Raw genomic sequence first — 17500 nt, forward strand, 5'->3', positions numbered from 1 at the left:
CTCTCTCTCTCTCTCTCTCTCTCTCTCTCTCTCTCTCTCTCTCTTCTCTCTCTCTCTCTCTCTCTCTCTCTCTCTCTCTCTCTCTCTCTCTCTCTCTCTCTCTCTCTCTCTCTCTCTCTCTCTCTCTCTCTCTCTCTCTCTCTCTCTTCTTTTTTCTTTCTCTCTCTCTCTCTCTTTTTTCTCTCTTTTTCTCTGTTTCTTTCTCTGTCTCTCTCTATCTTTCTTTCTTTCTTTCTTTCTTTCTTTTCTCATCTTTATTTTTTCCTTTTCTTTCCTTTTCTTCTTCTTCCTTCTTTTTCTTCTTCTTCTTCTTCTTCTTTTTCTTTTTCTTCTTCTTCTTTGTCTTCTTTTTGCTGTTCTTCTTCAGTCAATCAGTCTAACTTCTGCTCTCCCATTTTTACAGATAATCACCTATCATAGTTTTATAGAATTATCATAAGGACAAGGCAAGTGATTCCTATTTCTCGTTTAGGCACAAAGATGTTGAGATTGGAGAGGCTGAAGAAAAACACCAGCAGGAGATCAGTGTATATCAGCAGAAGATGAAGCACCTCATGTTCACGCAGGAGAACACACTCACACAGCTTCAGGTGAGCTTGGAACTTTTGATATAGATTTGTAGTTATATTTATTTTCATGTCATGATATAAATCTAAACCTTAAGATTTATTGCTTCACATCATTGTATTGATATGAAAAAAAAAATGTTTTTATATCTCAGTATGCATATAGAAGTATATTGTGTCTACACATCTTTGTGTAGATAACATATATTATCCAACATTTTCTTATTCTGACATAAATAAATTATTATCAGACTTATACCCCAGCTCCACCAACATTTCAAACTGAACCAGCTGACCCACATGCCAGACTGTAAGCACAAAGTTGATAAGGGATTCATGATCATAACAATTATATATAGAACTTTTATTATTATTTGTTAAAGAATGAGACAAAAATATGAAGTGTAGTACTGTTTGAAGTATCATCAAAAGGTAAAGTGGAAAATAATGTGGAACTTAAGTAGAATCCTGTCAACCTCTAACCTTTGTTGTAATATTTGAAGCTGGAGCATGTGCAGTGACCAACTAAGAGGCTGGCATACTTAATTCAGTTGTAAATAGTGGGAAACATAATGTGATAAACAATGGTATATTTTTCATTTTTCTAACATTTTACTCAGGTCAAGGTTGGTGGTCAGAAATCTAACACGCCCAATTCTTGACATTATCAACTCATAATGATCTTAAGAGAAATATAAAGTGGTTTTCTGGCATTTAGTTATCTAACCATCAGATAATGGGGTTACCTGTACTTGTAGATGAGAAAACTTCCTATTTTGTTTAATATTTTTAATCTACAACATATCCAATAATGTCAAAAAAATGAAAAAAGAATGTATTCAGATTCCTTTTGTGCAAAGGAAATCATCATATTTTATTGTATTTTAGATTTACTCCATAAGACATCTCCCTAACAAACTTTTGCTCAGGTGGACAGTGAGCAGAGCCTCCTGAACCTGCACCAAGACGCAGTTTCCGAAGAGAACCGTGTCATCCAGGAGAGGGAGGACCTGAGGCGACAACTTAGGGAGACAGAAGCAAACTACCTTGCCATCATTGCTAACATGAAAGTGGTATGTGTGGATGCTAGCGAAATAGTTTTTGAATAGAGATAACTTGATTAGAGTTTATTATGAATGTAGGGAACAGTATGAATGCGAATGAAAGATTTTGCAGAGCAAGACTTGTGATATTTGTTTTGATATTTCATCTGTATCAGCAGTGTCTGATTCTGATGAAGGGGCAATAAAAAAACTTGTATATCTTGCTTGGCAGAACTATTTGCTCTCATTCAAACTTTTCTTTTCTTTTTTTAACTGTTATTTTTTCCCCTGTATTTTTTTTTTTTTTTTTTTTTTTTTCCTCAGAAGTTTTGCATTCATTAAACATTGCTGTATCATCTAAGTAACCCTAATGTTTTATTTTAATTACCATGATAGTTTCAGAAAATAGGAACAATTATTATTTTATCTAAGTAACCCTAATATTTCATTTTAATTACCATGATAGTTTCAGAAAAGAGGAACAATTATTCTTTTATCTTTTGTCTTTATTATTCTTTTGAAAAAGAAATGAAAGAATTACCAATAATACATTGTCTTTAATTCTGCTTCACACCCTCCTCAAGCTTTGTTGTATCACCCCTCCTCTTTGATTCCTTGTTTTACTGACCCCCTTTTGCCTCTGCCCTCTCTCCCCTTTCCCTCTTGATTCCCCTTTCCCCCTTACTGCCACCCAGGAGAACAGCAAGGCACTGGATGAACTAAGGCAGGAGTTCGAGGCAGAGGCTGCCGCAATGGAGGCCAAGTCAGTGAAGCGCATCAAGGCCCTGCAGACTCAGCTGGACCTTAAGCGCAAGACAGAGTTGGTTGCGCAGGAGGAGAAGAAGAACAATTTCCTCTCCAGCATTATCTCCAACCACGAGAAAACCTTTGAGGAGATGAAGAAGTATTACACTGACATTACGGCTACAAACCTCAAACTCATCACGGAGCTGAAGGTCAGTGCGTGTATGTGTGTGTGTGTGTGTGTGTGTGTGTGTGTGTGTGTGTGTGTGTGTGTGTGTCAGTGTGTTTCCTTTGCTGTGGTTGCTTATTTTGATGAAATAGTTGGATTGAAATTAACTATTATTTGGTTATCATTTGTATGATGACAAGTTTAGCAATGAAAGTACTGAAACAGAATGAAAACAAGAACAAAATCTTCAAGAAAAAAGAGATAGAATTGTAACTCAAGCAAAGTGTAAGGAATAACCAGCCATGTGACCTATTCCAGGGTGAGTTATCAGAGCAGAAGGAGCGCGAGCACAAACTGGAACAGGAAATGGGAGCAGCCATCACAAGTCGAGCACGGCTGGAGGCTGAGGTGGCCAACCTTCGCAAGAAACTGGCAGACATGCAGAGGTCTGTCCAGCGGTCACAGAGGGATAAGGAGAGTTACCTGGTAAGCAGGAAGGAGGGATTTTCTTCAGCTTTTGATTGAATGTGTGTGTGTATGTGTGTGTGCGTGTGTGTATGTGTGTGTGTGTGTGTGTGTGTGTGTGTGTGTGTGTGTGTGTGTGTGTGTGTGTGTATATGTGTGTATGTGTGTGTTCATACTATGAATTTCAACTTGCATTTAAATACCTAACTGTGACTGTGCATATGGCTTCTTTTCCACTGTTATCCCTAAACTCAGGGTCGGTTCCCTTGGTGTGTTTTCTGCATCCATTTCAATCATAAGTATCCTCCTCCAGTAAACCCTTCCTCTCTACATCTACATTTACTTTAGCAAGCCATGTAATCTTCTGCCTTCCTATTGACCTTCCATCATTCATATGTTCCAACCAAGCTCTCCTCACTCCTTCCTCCTTGTCCATCCTTTATACATGCCTGTACCATTTCAGTTTTGACTCTCTTATCATATCAGTAATCTTTATCTCCTCAGCGCTTCTGATATCCTTCAGTCTCAGCCATGATCACCAGATCATCTGCATAGGGCAATAACCATAGGTCCTCATTCTGGATCTCTTCACTTAATACATCCATAACTAAAACAAAAAGAAAAGGGCCAAGTGCTTGATTCTTGATGCAATCCAATCTAACTTCAAACATTACTGTCTTGCCACAACATTTTAATCAGCTGTTTTTGTTCATCTTTACGTCATTTCAGTTAGCACCAGCTGTTCCTCCCCCTCTAATGAAACCATACTGTTGTTTACCAATATTCACAATTTCTTATAATCTCCCATTCACCGGTCTTTCCAATACTTTAAAAAATTATTTGTTAGTTTGATTCTTCTATAACTACCATATTTCATAATGTCTCTTCTGCTTGATTACATTACCATCTGACTTTCTTCTCAATCACTTGGCATTTCCTCTTCTTCCCATATTGTATTTAACAGTTCCAGTATTCATTCCTACCCGTGTTTACCAATCATTGCCAACATCTCAATTTGCACTTATGATAGACTAGATGGTTTGCCTTTTTAAATTTCACTTATTGCCTTCTTTACTTCTGTCAATTGTATCTCCATCTCTGGTCCCTTCACATTTCTGCATTTCCTCCAGTTCACCTCTTTTGTTTTCTAAATTTAAAGAATGTTCATGATAATCTACCAACCTTTGTTTTATATTACTTTCACTATCTTTGAAGACACCTAACTGATTCAGATCTTGTCTCTGCCTTTTCCTTGCATTCAATATTCTGTAAATGAAAGGTTCCCCTTTTCTCTTCTCTTTAACATTCCTCAACACCTTGCATATGCTTCTCTTGCCAATCCTTGAAAGTCTTAGTAAGAATATTTATATGTACTGATGTACAAATACCGTGCATTTCAGACAAGCCAAGCCCAGGTGAAAGTGCTAACCAGTGAGAAAGAATCTATTCAGTGGGAGCTTGAAGTGGTGCGCCAAAAGGCAGAAACGGTGGGTAGACTGAGGATCATGTTTTGTCAATTTTTTTTTGGTTTTGTTTTTGTTTTTTCGTATGTAAAATGTGCTATGAGTGCAGTAAATTAGTGTCAGACATGTAGCCACATTCTTAAAAGAAGCCTGTAACACATGTTGGTCCAGCTGTTCCTTTTGTTTTACATAGCTTAATTGGCCTCTTGTGTTTTAACCCTTAAAAGGTGTCCATACTGAATTTAGTTGTGCTCAGGGAACCAGTTAAATGATAATATATGATAATTTTCCAGTCTCATAATGTAGATTTCAACCTGTAGATTCCAAAATTACAACTCATTTTTCGTACAGATTGATTTAGAATAGCTAGAAGAGTCTGTTTCATGCATTTCTGCATCAGCTATGGGTTAGGAATATCACTTATAATTGTAGTAATACATTAGCTAAGGTGCTCTGGTAAGTTTCCTTAAATAGAGAAGTAGTATTCTTGCAATGTAGGGAAAAGAAGACTAGGTCACTAAGATATAGATTTATTGGTTAGTTACGGCTGTTAGGGTGCTAGTCTTTATTGAATAGAGGTAAATAAACATGACTGTGTTTATTTCTTTTAATGGCTTTCAGATGGCATGAGTAGAAGAAATCCACCTTTCTTATTTTGCTATCATGTTATCTGGTTTCATCATGTTATCATGTAACCTGCCCTTATACTACAAATTCCTATTATATATAGTTACACCCCTGCTGTAGGGAATTGTGTAATGTTATCCATTTGTGTAACTAAGAGAGGTAGTATTTAATTATGAAGATTATGTTAGATAGTGTATAATAATATGCAATCATGATAATATAATGATGCTGTCTAATGGTAATAAGGAATACCAAGAATACCAAGGAAAACATAACACCTTCTATTCCAAAAGTTGAAGATCATGCCTCTGTTGCAGATTGAGCGAGAGCGCAAAGAACTATATGATCATTTTGTTGCTGTCGTCGGAGAGGTGCAGCAGCGCAGCGAATTGAGGAATATTGTGCTGGAGAAACGACTGAGTCAGGTTCAGTAAAACAACATTGATAATGATGATGATGATTTTGATAGTGTTGCTAATATTTATTGTGACGAGCAAGAGGTGACAAAAGTCAATTTCCATTTCTTTATTGCGGACTTTTGCACACAGATCTCTAAATTTTCATTTTGAGGATTAGTTGTACAGGTTTTGAAAATAAAGGTAGTAAAAAGATTTGCTTTTTTTGTAGGTATCAGAACACCTAGAGAAAAAGGAAGCAGTACTTTCAGAAGTCATTTCAGCAGCTAATTTGGACCCAACTTCCTTTAGTCACATAAGTCATCAGCTAGAGGTAAGTTCTGGGACTGATAGAGAGTGAGTGTATGTAAGTGAGTGAGTGAATGAGTGTGAGAGAGAGAGAGTGAATGTGAATGAGTGAGAGAGAGAGAGAGAGAGAGAGAGTGAATGTGAATGAGTGAGTGAGTAAGTGCAGATGAGAGTGAGTGTGAGAAATTAGAGATCAAGAGTGAAGGTCAAAACAGGCACTATTGCAGACCAAATTCCATAAACCTAGAACAACACCTATCCATCAAAAAAAAAAAGAAGGAAAAAAAAAGAAAACCCTTTTTTTACACCCAAAGTCTCACCTAACCTGACTCTCCGTAATCGGCAGAACATCGTGGATGAGAAGAACCAGCTTGTAGGAGGGCTGAAGGAGGAGGTGGCCACACTTAGGCGCATGTACACTGACCTCATGGACAATTACCACGGCTTGACCAGCGCCAGAGCAAAACCCAAGAATACTACCAAACTCCCTAATATAAATATTTAAGGTGAACTGCCTGTTTTATTTGTGTGCTTCATTATTATTATTAGTAGTAGAAGTAATTAAAAATATTATTATTTTTGTCATTGGTAGTAGTAGCAGTATTATTATCATCATCATTATTGTTTTTGTAGACACATTTTATATAAAAAGATATATAGTGTTATATTTTTTTCTCGGTTTTTGTATTTTAAGAAATAGGGAATTGCAGTTTTGCAGTAAGGATTTTTGTACCTATGGATGGAATTATACTACTAATATGATTATACTTCTGTAATTCTACTAATGATATAATTATACTTCTGTATGAATTACAAGTAATTCATGCAGAAGTCTGATAAATATTTTGGGGGGATTTTTTAAAATATCTATTTTCTTAGCAGGAGACAGTCTAGGTTTTCTTTGCCATTTTATAAAGAAATTGCAAAAGAAATAGATTTCCACAAAAAGTGTATCTCACAGCCTTGCGGGGCAGTCATGTACAGTTGTGTATATTTACTATAAATATTATGAATTTTCATATAGGTATTTCATTCACCCTTCAGTAATAACATTTTTATATTTCTATTCAGTGTAATAGCAGAAGAAATTCCAATTAAAATCTAGCTATGATATATTTCTTAACTGATATTCTGTTCCATATATATAACATTAAACTAAAAAAAAAAATTAAATACTATCAGAACAATTCCAGTTTTTATAATTTTCAGCTATAACTTTTCTTAAAACCCTTTTCCAGTTTTCAAATTTAACCATTTTTCTTTTTTCTTTTTTTTTTGGTTAATTATAGTTTTTTCATTCATTGTGTATTTATTCCTGTTTTAAAAACTATCAGGATTTGAAAGTGCAATTGATAAAAACATTATAACCAGTTTTCAATAAAAAAAATCTGTAACCTTTGTTTATCAGAAGAAATATATAATTCTAAGGATTGTATACAAGGGGGCTTTAAAAAGTTTGTAGAAAAAGTCCATAATTAAAAATCATAAGGTAGGATTTTGATTTCACTGCACCTGAACATTCTTGTAGAATCGTGTTATAATGTGTTCAAATATGAACCCTTAAATGTAGGTAAATGCCACAAGTTGGAAGTCAGGCACCATTCAAGCAACATGGAATCCACTAAAATTGAGGCCAAGACAAATGTTGAATATATGGTGAAACTTGGTCGGGATAATAGGCAAATCATTGATGCTCTGGAACAAGTTTATGGTGACAATGCCCCAAAGAAATCAACAATCTACAAATGAATAAGTCAGTTTAGAAGTGGAAGAAATGAAATTGAAGATGAGCTCCATAGTGGCAGGCCATCACCATCAGTTTGTGAGGAAAACATTGATGCTGTTCACGACATGATTGAATAGGATAGACGAATAACCACTGAATGAGTAGCAGACACACTCAACATCTCTGTGGGTTCTGGTGGAGAGTTTGGGGTTAAGCAAGCTTTCCACTCGATGGGTCCCTAGGCTGTTGCGCCCAGATCAGCAGCAAAAAAGGGTAGATCTTTCAATGGAAATTTTGAACAAGTGGGATAAGGACTCTGAAGTTTTTCTGCAGAGAATTGTGATGGGATGAAAATTGGTTCTTCCAGTACGATCCCAAGGACAAAATTCAATCATAGCAGTGGCTGCCCAGGGGTGGAAGTGGACCAATCAAAGCAAAATCTGAGTGTTCAAGAGATATGGTCATGGCCACTGTCTTCTGGGATGCAGAGGGGATTTTGCTGGTTGACTTCCTTCAGAGCAAGAAAGCAATTACATCTGCTTTTTATCAATGCATTTTGAGAAAACTGTCCAAAAAAATCTCAGAAAAACACTCTGGAAAGCTACATCAATGCGTTCTCTTCCACCATGACAATGCACCCACTCACGGAGCTCGGCAGACAAGAGCTGTGCTATGTGAATCTTGATGGGAAATTGTCCGAGATCCACCTTACAGCCCCGATTTAGCCCCATCTGATTTATTTTTGTTTCCAAACTTTTAAAAATCATTGAAAGGTACCAATTTTTCCTCAGTTGAAGATGTAAAATGTGCTCTGACATGGTTCAGGTACATGACCCTCAGTTTTACTCAGATGGACTTAAAGGCTGCTATCAACTTTAGCAAGTGTATTGAGCATATGTTGAAAAATAAGCATCATAACTGAAACTATTTTTTCATACTGCACTTTTTCCACAAACTTCTAGAAGCCCTCTCGTACTTAATCATTTTCATTTCTAAGTACATGCTTCGTTTAGACTTTGAACTGGTTTTAATATGTATTGAGGATTCAAGACTGGACTTTCAATGTCAGTGTTGCTATTGTTGCTCTTACAATGGTCGCTCTCTCATTTAAAATTTTTACTCACATTATTGTGTCAGTAATTAGGTTCATTATGAACTGTACTAGCATATAAAGTAATGCTATATAGTTGTATCTGGTATATTACTTTACCACTCTCCCTCTTCCTTCATGTTTAACAGATTTTCAAACTGTTTTTGAAAGCTCATAAGATAACTTCTGAATCATTACAGGACTTACTGCACAGAAACACCTTTTAAAATGCATTAATTTATTATTTTCACCAAAACATTCTCAAAGAAACAACATACAACAACCAAAATATGATTCTCAACTACAAATCTCTCATGAATCATCAAATACTACTCAAATGTAAAACCATGGAAGGGAGGGACTTTTATCATTGGATGTGTATTGAAGGAACACAATGTTCTTATACACCATGAAGTCTCGGAACCTACAAAAATATGGTACTTGGTTTTTATCATTGTAAAAAGGAAACAGGAACACAACATCAGGAAAGAATCCATCATTCTCTTTTTTTTAAGTTTTTTGTTTTATAGAAAAGCATCATTTCTATAATGATAATAATAATCATAATAAAATCTTACATGGGATTGTTCCTTCAATTCCTGGTAAGATGGACAAGGACAGTTGAATAAAATTGGGACTAAATTATCCCTTCCTACATTAGGAACCAAGTCCATCAAAATACCTTCTTGTTACCACTATTCATGTACATATGCATTATCCTAAAGTTTGCTGAGGAAAGTGTAATAACCACCAGAAGTCCAAAGCAAGAAATGCAAAGAATGTGCACATGTCAGAGACCATCTCAGAAATTAGCACTTGGATGAAAAAAAAAGGTATGAATGAGAATGTATAATACCAGCATAATCAATTTGCCACTTCAGTTATAAATAAAATGTAGATAATTTATCTTGCCTCATGGGATTATTCATTCTCACTCATCACACATTCAGAACTATGAAACTTTTATCAATTTGAACACTACTATTTAAGAAATGGTGAATTAACGTGAATAGAAGGTCATCCACGCAAATCACACTTACAATTGCAGTTTGTATTGACTGCCACTTTCTCTTGGTCCAAAGCCAAAAAGATTATTTAATGTTATTGTACTGATTGTCTTCAGGGGACAAATGTTCTTGCTACAAATACACTGGATGATGTTTGTGGCTGGAAGGAAATTGGTGATGTTTTGGAAAGAAAAAAAACATAGGCAAAATACAAATGGTTGAAGAAGGAAGGAAAATAAGAAAATAATTGGAAAAAAATAAAAATGAAAAATAGAACACAAACACAAACATAGACACAGATACAGATGTACACACACACATGCACACATAAACACACAAACATGCATGCACCACACAGAGAGAGAGAGACACACACACACACACACACACACACACACACACACACACACACACACACACACACACACACACACACACACACACACACACACACACACACACACACACACACATACATACATACATACACACACACACACACACACACACACACACACACACACACACACACACACACACACACACACACTCACACTCACCATATACACACACTCACACTCACCATATACACACACTCACACTCACACTCACCATACACACACCATATACACACATACACATACACACACACACACACACACACACACACACACACACACACACACACACACACACACACACACACACACACACACACACACACACACACACACACACACACACACACACACACACACACACACACACACACACACACACACACACACACACACACACATTCATACAAATCAATAACATTATGATCATTTGACAGATTCGTCTTCTTCATTTTTAATGAATTAAAGCTGTCTACCACATCAATATCTAGTACTTTGTTGCCTCTAATATGAACTTTATATCGCTGCATAAACATTTACATCTTTAGCTGCCTTATTAATGTAGTTCACATTTTTCTATTCCACATTGTAAAAAGTCAACTGACATCTTGGTCTTATTAAGAAAAAAAAAAATCATTTCTCTCGATTATGTGTATGACAATTCAGAACTAACAAAATAGAAAATCTATTCACACTAAATAACAACTGCCTTTTCAAATTGATTAATTGTTCAAAATAACCTACTCTTTCCATAATATCATATTATCGATATTCAATATAATCAGTTTCATAACATACACAGTTTCCAAAACTGCTAAAAACTCTTTTCTTGTGTGTTCTCATAAATGCACTGAAAAATGGGCCCTTTATATCATTTTTGCATTAACGTTAAATTAAGACAGATCTTCTGGTGGGACATGAAAAAGATGTAGATAGAAACAAAACAAAAAGACAACATTAAAACATGAACTGGGTAACTAAATAACTAAGAAACTAAGTAACCATTTCTTCAAGTGAAAACCTCGAAAGCCATACCTTAGTTTGACTCAGAATGTCACAGATTTTGTGTTTCTATTTTCATACTATTTCATACTTTCCAGTAAAATCTTCAATAGAATATTTAGCAAAGATGCTGATCACTTCCTATCAATTTTACAGAATCTGACAATAATCAAAGCAAATTCAGAAAGCCAATAAAATGGCATAAAAATGAGATACTTTTTATGATATGGCAGTCAAACCTAATCTAAAGGAAACCAAACTTTTTCAATGAAAAGACATAGAAGTAACTCACACCTCCAATAGCTTTGAGAGTTATTTATTTGCATCAAAGTTCTCATAATGAAACATCTAAAACCACGATAAAAAAAAAGAAGAATCCCACACACATCTGAAAAAATATATGTATATATATAGGCTTCAAAACTCTTTTTTTAAATGCACGTATAAAATTGGCAAAAAGTTTATCATATTATGGACATTTGTTTAATTTTTTAAGTTTATCAAACTTAATAATCTGCTTAAATAGTTATTTCATGGGGTGAAGCAATCAACATATTTCAATGGAGGAGACAATCCACAACATACAAAGAAAGAACACAAAATTTACCAACAATTAATAGCAAAGCAAAACAATTACAAATTCCTATTACTATCTATATTATAAATTTACTCATTATGCTCTTATAACACTTATAATCAACAGGAATAAAAAAAATCTCTATCAAATCATAATATTTTTTAATATGTTGATAACCTTTAGAAAGATAGAATTTCCAAAATCATAAAAACAAATATTACAACTGGTAAGTAAATATTAAATTGTCTTCATTGTCAAATCTTAGCAATACATTTTCCTTATTTAATCTTTCCGGAATACAAAGTGCAAACAGTAATGTATACATAAATCTCTATGGCTGACAAAATTACAGTTCTTATTTGAATAGCCTTGGTGTTTGCTTTTGCATTTATATCACTGCAAGCCCAGGTTTGAACTATACAATCACTCAACTGTTCATTCTGTTACCAATACAAAAAAATTATAATTAATTTTCCAGTGCTTAAAACACTTTTTCCCATCTTTCTGTAATGTAAAAGTTCCCTCAGTTTTTATTATCTCAAACTTGTGACAGCACAAAGTAGAAAAAAAAATAAAAGGCTGTTTCTAAAGTGTCTCCCCCTTCCTAAGGCAACCTCCCACACCACAAACAGTCATGGAATTTTTCATTTTCTCATTTTATCTGCCATGCCTGTCTCTTTTCTTTCTCATCCCTCAAAATCATTTTTTACCAATTTCATCATCCATGAATTTCAATGTTCAATCTTCTTTTTCTCCCTCCCTTTTTTCATATATATTTACTTATTTGTCTTATATTCTCTTTTTCTTTTTCTCTTTAACTCCCAATGACTAATTGCTTCCCACTTCTTTCTCCAGCTCTTCTATCTGCAGAATGAGCTCAGCTTTCTTTTTGACCTTTTCTCGCTGCTCAGGCTCAGGGTTCTTCAGCTCTCCGCTCTCGATCTGTCTTTCCAACTTCTCCGTATCCTTCAGCTTCTTCCTGAGGTTACGTAACCGCTTGGCAGGGTCTGTGGCCACTGCTTGCTTTTTCACTGAGGAGGAAAACCAAGCACACATGAGGAGTTGGGGCCAAAATAATAACACAGTTGGATTTAGAGAAAGGTCTGCATTAGAATTGAGTAACTCTGATAGAGATTTCTACAGGGAAGTTTCTTCAATAAACAGTACAGAGAATTTCTATATGGATCATAGGGAGAATTTCTGAATAAAATATTGTGAGGAATATCAGAATGTAGTACAATAGGGAATTTCTTATATATTCATTATGGGGAATCACATAACAAATTATCTATGGGAATTCCCTCTTTGATCATCATAAGGATTGTCTTATTGAAGTATTATAAGGAGTTTCAAAATAAATTACCGTTGGGATTGTCGTTATTATCTGCCTTTAGGGGAATTATGAAAATATTAGTGGAACCCCTTGATTTTATTTTGATGGATAAGTTAATAATTTTCAATGCTATCTAATCTACCTTTAATCCATAATTTAAAATCAAATAATACTTATATGGCAAAGAAAAAAGAGGAGAGGAAAAGCAAAGAAAGAGGAAGAGAGAGAGGAGAAGGAAGAGGAGAGGAAAGAATAGGAGGAGGAGAAGAAAAAGAAGAAGAAGAAGAAAAATTATGAAGAGGAGGAGGAAGAGAAGGAGGAGGAGGAGGAGGAGGAGGAGGAGGAGGAGGAGGAGGAGGAGGAGGAGGAGGAGGAGGAGGAGGAGGAGGAGGAGGAGGAGGAGGAGGAGGAGGGGGGGGGGAGGGAAAGGAAAAGGAGGAGGAGGAGGAGAAGAAAAAAAAGACAAAGACAAAGAAGAAAAAGTAAACAAAAAAGAAGTCAAAGACGAGAGAAAAAAAAGAACAGGAAGAAATAGAAAAAAAGGAGGAGGAGAAGGACAACTAAAAAGTCCAAAGTCTTCACCTGAAGCAGGCTCCACAATGTGGGTGTCTTCAAGCGCATTTGTGATCTCCACATCAGCTGCAGACGCCTTCTTCCTAGCCGCTTTCTTCTTCTGGGACTTGGACAAGCCTCCAAATGGCAAAAAAGATAATGAGGTAAAGTCACAGGATACACACATAAATACATACTTTCTCACTCACTCACCTACCCACCTACTCACTAACTCATTCATTCACTCACTCATTCACCCACCTACCTACCCACTCACTCACTCACTCACTCATTCACCCATTCACACACTCACTCACTCACTCAAAACCCAACCAACCCACCCATCCACCCACTCACTCACTCACTCACTCACTCACTCACCCATCCACTCACTCACTCATTCACCCATCCACACACTCACTAACTCACACACCCACCCACTCACTCACTCACTCACCTAACAACCCCCTCCCTCCCTCACCCATGCACTCACTCACTCATTCACCCATCCACACACACACACACACACACACACACACACACACACACACACACACTCACTCACTCACTCACTCACTCACTCACTCACTCACTCACTCACTCACTCACTCACTCACTCACTCACACACTCACTCACTCACTCACTCACTCACTCACTCACTCACTCACTCACTCACTCACATCCCTTACAACTGACAAAGTGAACATTTTATCCAATCTGAAGGGTATAGGGTTACCTTCCTTTTTCCATCTCTCCCTTCTTACCACATCTCCCTTACTCACTCTCTCTCTACCATTGGCACCTAATGTCTCCTTTTCTCCCTACTCACCCTCACCCTCACCCTTTCCCTCTCCCCTTCTTTTTTTCTCTCTCTCTTTCTCTTTCTCTCACTCTCACTCTCACTCTCACTCTCACTCTCACTCTCACTCTCACTCTCACTCTTACTCTTACTCTTACTCTTACTCTTACTCTTACTCTTACTCTTACTCTTACTCTTACTCTTACTCTTACTCTTACTCTTACTCTTACTCTTACTCTTACTCTTACTCTTACTCTTACTCTTATCTCTCACTTTACTCCTCACTCTTACCTCTCTTACAACTCTTACTCTCACTCTACTCTTACTCTTACTCACACTTTTTACTCTTACTCTTACCCACTCTCCTTACTCACTCTTACTCTTACCTTACTCTTACTCTTACTCTTACTCCTCACTCACTCTCACTCTCACTCTCGTACCCTTACTCTTACTCTTCTCTCTCTTACTCTCACTCTCCCTCTACTCTCCTCACTCTCCTCTTCACTCTTCACTCCTCACCTCCCTCTCACTCTCACTCTCTCCCTCATCCTCCTCTCACTCCTCACTCTCACTCCTCACTCCTCCTCACCCTCCCTCACCCTCTTCATCCTCCTCTCACTCCCTCACCTCCTTCACTCCTCTCTCTCACTCCCTCACCCTCCTTCACCCTCCCTCTCACTCCCTCACCCTCTCACTCCCTCACCCTCCCCCTCTCACTCCTCACTCCCCTCTCATCCTCCCTCTCACTCCCTCACCCTCCTTCATCCTCCCTCTCACTCCCTCACCCTCCTTCATCCTCCCTCTCACTCCCTCACCCTCCTTCATCCTCCCTCTCACTCCCTCACCCTCCCTCTCACTCCCTCACCCTCCCTCTCACTCCCTCACCCTCCTTCATCCTCCCTCTCACTCCCTCTCACTCCCTCACCCTCCTTCATCCTCCCTCTCACTCCCTCACCCTCCCTCTCACTCCCTCACCCTCCTTCATCCTCCCTCTCACTCCCTCACCCTCCCTCTCACTCCCTCACCCTCCTTCATCCTCCCTCTCCCTCCCTCTCACTCCCTCTCCCTCCCTCACCCTCCCTCTCACTCCCTCACCCTCCCTCACCCTCCCTCTCACTCCCTCACCCTCCCTCTCACTCCCTCACCCTCCTTCATCCTCCCTCTCACTCCCTCACCCTCCCTCTCACTCCCTCACCCTCCCTTTCACTCCCTCACTCTCCCTCACCCTCCTTCATCCTCCCTCTCACTCCCTCACCCTCCCTCTCACTCCCTCACCCTCCTTCATCCTCCCTCTCACTCCCTTACCCTCCCTCTCACTCCCTCACCCTCCTTCATCCTCCCTCTCACTCCCTCACCCTCCCTCTCACTCCCTCACCCTCCCTCTCACTCCCTCACCCTCCCTCTCACTCCCTCACCCTCCCTCTCCCTCCCTCTCACTCCCTCACCCTCCCTCTCACTCCCTCACCCTCCCTCTCACTCCCTCACCCTCCTTCATCCTCCCTCTCACTCCCTCACCCTCCTTCATCCTCCCTCTCCCTCCCTCACCCTCCTTCATCCTCCCTCTCACTCCCTCACCCTCCTTCATCCTCCCTCTCACTCCCTCTTTCCTTCTTCCTTTCTCTCTCCCTATCTCTACCTCTAACTTTATCTTTATCTTTATCTTTATCTCTATCTTTATCTCTATCTTTATCCTTATCTCTCTCTATCTCTCTCCCTATCTCTATCTCTTTCTCTATCTCTTTCTCTATCTCTATCTCTTTCTCTTCTCTCCTTTTCTACCTCCCTAACTCTCTACCCTTCCTTTCTCACCCTCTCCCCACACCTACCTTGCTTGGCCTGCGGAGCAAGGCCTGGAATGCAGTTCTCCCGTCCTTGTGTACGAACCTTTGCCGCAGCTATGTCTGTGGGGTTTAGCCCTACAGGATACTCTGACCGGCTCTTGGCCCATTGCTTGCCTTTGCTCTCGTAGCTGCAACATCAAAGTTATGTCTGTTAATGCCTAACTAAGAAACATCTTCTAGAATGTTATTCTCTATATATAATGTATACACAACCATACATACGGATGAATGTATACATATGTATTGCTACAAACATATGTATGCTTGTATAGAAAACATGCTTGTATGCATATGTACAATTTCAAGCATACAGGCATATAAAAAAAATAGCAGAACACATACATATGTAACAAATAATCAAATATGAATATATACACTTGTATCTAAAAAAAAATACACATAGAACAAAGGCATTCTAAACACACATCCACACCCACATACATACATATACAAACACAAACACACACAAAAAAACACAAATATACCAAACACACCAAATACACATTAAAACACCTTCACACACCTACACACAAACTCATACTCATTCACACATTCACTCTTGCACTCACACTCAATCAGTTATTCACACATATTCACATACAAGCTCCTGGCCCAGAATGCAGTACGTTAACCCTGAGGATCTCACTCACAGCGGCATCTCCTCCTGCGGCACATATCCATCCTTAACACGTCGCGCTTTCCGCCAAGTTCCATCTGGCCGCTGTGAGGGAGGGATGAAGCACTGCCCTGCAACAGATAAATACTTTCAATAACATAAACAGTTGACATAAAAAGGTCATTCAAGGTCATTCAGTGTCCTCTCTTAATCATTTAAGTATGTAATTATAGGAGCCAAAGTGATTTTCAATTACTGATAAGAAATCAGTCAATTCATGTGATAAAAGTTTTAGAAATATTAGCCATCTTTTATTTCAGAAAAATATTACTATTGTTTAATTATCATATGGTTATATGCAAACCTTAAACTAAAATCTAGAAACTTAACATTCCTTCAAAACATATACTCAATAATTACCATAAGCATATTCATATTCAGCCTAGGAAACAAAACAAAAATTAAATCACCATTTTGAAATTCAAAATCTATACTAAGCTAGTCATTGAAGCTGAAATAATAAATAATCTATTCATGGTACTATCTTATACGGATATTTTAATATCTGACAAATGTACAGGTTCTGCTCTTCACAGTGTGTTAGCTATGAAAATAATTCCTCACTAACACTTCCAATACTGGTATCTTTTATGGGGTGATATAATGATCATAATAATAGTTATTATAATAATGATAATAATAATAATAATAATAATAATAATGATAATGATAATAACAATAAAATAATATTAATAATAATAATAATGACAATAACGA

General features: G+C 37.7%; 2 protein-coding genes across 2 annotated transcripts in view; one reads left to right on the plus strand and one right to left on the minus strand.

Moving 5' to 3' along the window:
- The window catches only part of LOC122249497 (dynein regulatory complex subunit 4), a 12495-nt gene extending 5695 nt beyond the window's left edge, over positions 1–6800 (plus strand). The window contains exons 4-11 of the mRNA XM_043010462.2: positions 473–590; positions 1496–1639; positions 2305–2565; positions 2841–3008; positions 4388–4474; positions 5395–5502; positions 5705–5806; positions 6128–6800. Of these exons, the coding sequence (XP_042866396.2) occupies positions 473–590; positions 1496–1639; positions 2305–2565; positions 2841–3008; positions 4388–4474; positions 5395–5502; positions 5705–5806; positions 6128–6286 (1147 nt within the window). The 3' untranslated portion in view covers positions 6287–6800. The remainder of the gene's footprint in view (positions 1–472; positions 591–1495; positions 1640–2304; positions 2566–2840; positions 3009–4387; positions 4475–5394; positions 5503–5704; positions 5807–6127) is intronic.
- Positions 6801–11725: 4925 nt separating this feature from the next.
- Pym (partner of Y14 and mago) overlaps positions 11726–17500 on the minus strand; it is a 7313-nt gene continuing 1538 nt past the window's right edge. Inside the window, exons 2-5 of the mRNA XM_043010332.2 lie at positions 16758–16854; positions 16093–16235; positions 13497–13604; positions 11726–12612 (exon numbers count right to left, since the gene is read on the minus strand). Of these exons, the coding sequence (XP_042866266.1) occupies positions 12410–12612; positions 13497–13604; positions 16093–16235; positions 16758–16854 (551 nt within the window). The 3' untranslated portion in view covers positions 11726–12409. The remainder of the gene's footprint in view (positions 12613–13496; positions 13605–16092; positions 16236–16757; positions 16855–17500) is intronic.

This window comes from Penaeus japonicus, unplaced genomic scaffold (genome assembly GCF_977035675.1).
Source record: "Penaeus japonicus unplaced genomic scaffold, GWHDUDI00000001_assembly GWHDUDI00000038, whole genome shotgun sequence".
Lineage (NCBI taxonomy): Eukaryota > Metazoa > Arthropoda > Malacostraca > Decapoda > Penaeidae > Penaeus > Penaeus japonicus.